The sequence below is a fragment of the Rhagoletis zephyria genome, unplaced genomic scaffold (genome assembly GCF_001687245.7).
Source record: "Rhagoletis zephyria isolate East Lansing unplaced genomic scaffold, Rhagoletis_zephyria_1.1 Rzeph_scaffold_41279, whole genome shotgun sequence".
Taxonomy (NCBI): domain Eukaryota; kingdom Metazoa; phylum Arthropoda; class Insecta; order Diptera; family Tephritidae; genus Rhagoletis; species Rhagoletis zephyria.
In genome coordinates, this window is record NW_016198334.1 from 1 (window position 1) to 2727 (window position 2727).

A 2727-nucleotide genomic window follows, 5' to 3' on the forward strand; every position below is an offset into this window, starting at 1 on the left:
AAGCTTACGCGCATAACGTGTACGGGTAACGGTAACTTCGTGCAGGGTAACGAAACGTAAAAGCATTAAAAAAGTGAGAACAAAGTTCATACATAAATTTCAAGTAAATAATAAAAATTCTCATAAAACAATTTTCATTAGTTCATGCGTTTTTCGCTCACCTGCACCATTCGCTTCATCTCATCCTTCTGTATCACTTTTATTTGCGCCGATTCACGCAGCCATCGCCTCAGCCAGTGACCGAACCACACCAAGCCGCACTCGCACTCGAGCGGATTGTGTGACGTGTCCAGTCCGCCCATAATGCTGCGTGTACCCACAGTGTCCCAGTAGGTTTTGTTCGGGTAGAAGCTGTCCGCCGCCAGCGCATTGATTTTGTTGTGCGAAATGTCGATAGCCAGCTGCGGTACGGCACGCAGCGTATAAAAAATGCCCGGCGGCAGATCGGATATTTTAGTGTGTGAGATTTTTACCAGCAAATGTTGATTGCGCGCCAAGCCCGCCAGCGCATCCGGTGCTATTGTCTGCACATTGCCGCCATACAACTCTAACAGCTGTAGTTTTGTGTTATTCACCAGCTTCGCCAGCAGCTCCGGCCCTATATTTGTTTCCATGCAGTGCACACGCAACTCCTGCAGGCCCGGTATACGCGCCACAATCTCACCCAAATTCAGATGCGATGTGAGATGTAATTTGCGTAGCGAACGTAGCTTGATGAACACCGACGGATTGGCTACCTTGACGTCGAGCAAATTGAGATCGGTGAGGTGGCGTAGCGCAACGAGGTCGTGCGCGCTGATGCGCCGCAGTGGGTTGTGCGCCAAATCGAGCACACGCACAGATGTCGGTAGATGTTCGGCAATATTGCTGGCGTTGACAATTTTATTATGCGACACATTGACGTGGCGCAGCTGGCGCATTTCGTGTAGCGATGAGAGCTCCTGCAGGTAATTTCCGCTCACATCGAGGTGTGATAGATAGGGCAGACTGAGTTGGGGCAGCACATAGAGGCCCATGCGACGTATTTTGAGACGCCGTAGGCGCGGCGTGTGTAGGAACACCTCTTTCAGATTGGTGGTAACCAGTGGATTCTGCGACAGCTCCAAGTTGGTGAGATTGTTTAGGAAAGTGAACGTGTTGTCAGGCAGCACTGTAATGCGATTGCAGGCCAAGTTGATGTCGTAGAGGAATTGTGAGTTCACAAACATGCTGGAGTCGAGGTATTCGAGCGCATTCTGCGCCATCTGTATGCTGCGCAGCGTAAAGCCGACATCAGAAAAGGCGGGTACAGGCCACACCGATAGCTGATTCTCGGAAATATCAAAGTATTCAAGGCGCGTATTCATGAAGACCTCGCGTGGCAAGGCGCGCAGACGATTACCACGCACGCGTAGTATGCGCAGCTTGCGCAAATTCGAGAACTGCTCCACTTGCAGCTGTTCGAGACCATTATAGCCGAGATCCAATTCTTGTAGACTGTTCAGACCCTGAAAACTGCGGCGCCGCAGCGAAGTGATGTTGTTGTGTGCGAGATTGAGTATTTCGAGGAATTCGAGGTCGCCGAATGCGTGGTTGGCAAGCCCACCTATGGTGTTGTGCGCGAGGTTGAGGAAGCGTAGCGTATTGGCTAGATTGGCGAAGCTGTCCGGCGTGCTTATCGCATTGTGGCTAATGTCCAGGTTGTAGATGTACATATACGAACTGAGTTCGTCCTCGAAGTGGCTAATCTGATTGTAGGTGACGTTCAAACGCAGCGGTGTGCTGGTGTTCGAGACGAAATGAAAAATTTTTAGGGAAAGGGAACAGAGGTTGTTGTGCATCAAATCCAAGGCAGCGAGATTGGGCAGTATGGTGAAGGCACCATGGGAGATGTTGGCCAGTTGGTTATAGGACAAATCGATGTAGCGCAGAAATTCCAGATTGTAGAAGGCGTGCTTCTCCAGCAGTTTCAACTTATTCGATTGTAGGTTAAGCGTCTGCAGGTCACCTAGACTGTGGAAGGTATTGCGTGCTATGACTTCCAATGAATTGTACGAGAGATCGATCTCCACGAGGTGGCTGTGCACATCGGGCAGAAAGAGACCACNTTGTAGGTTAAGCGTCTGCAGGTCACCTAGACTGTGGAAGGTATTGCGTGCTATGACTTCCAATGAATTGTACGAGAGATCGATCTCCACGAGGTGGCTGTGCACATCGGGCAGAAAGAGACCACGCGGCAGCTGCTTGAGTTGGTTAAACGCCAGGTTAATATAGCTAAGTTCCCGCATATTTGCGAATGAATCGTTGGAAAGCATCTTCAAATTATTATTGTCCAAACCCAGCCACATGAGCTGTGAAAGCGGCAGTAGTGCGTCGAGCGGATCGATGGACTCCAAACTGCGTGCAGGAAAGACGGCGAAGGAGAGTTCCAGTATCTTAAGTGTGCGCGAAACATTCTCAAATACCATGGGATGGTGGATATTGATGTCGTTGAAGCTCAAACTGATTTCCTGTATCTGCTCCAAGCCGTAGAAAGAGCCCAAATGCAAGTGCGTGATTTTGTTGTTACGCAGCAGTATCGTCTGTAGGTTTGCGCCCCAATTGTCCACCGCGAAAATGCCCTCAGGTATGTCTGAAATGAGGTTGTAGCCCATATTGAGGTAAGACAGCTGCGTGTAATTACGCAGCGCCAGCACTGGTATCATCGTGAAGTTGTTGCCGCTCAAGCTGAGCACGCGCAAATTATCC

At 49.9% G+C, this 2727-nt stretch overlaps 1 protein-coding gene across 1 annotated transcript; it reads right to left on the reverse strand.

The window, feature by feature from the left end:
* Window positions 1-161: 161 nt before the first annotated feature.
* On the reverse strand, window positions 162-2723 carry LOC108354990 (chaoptin-like; the record flags this gene model as incomplete). Its single annotated transcript, XM_017606165.1, has 2 exons — window positions 162-1987; window positions 2114-2723. Coding segments are annotated over 2 exons (2436 nt in total), but the record flags the coding sequence as incomplete, so codon positions are not given.
* Between the last annotated feature and the right edge of the window lie 4 nt (window positions 2724-2727).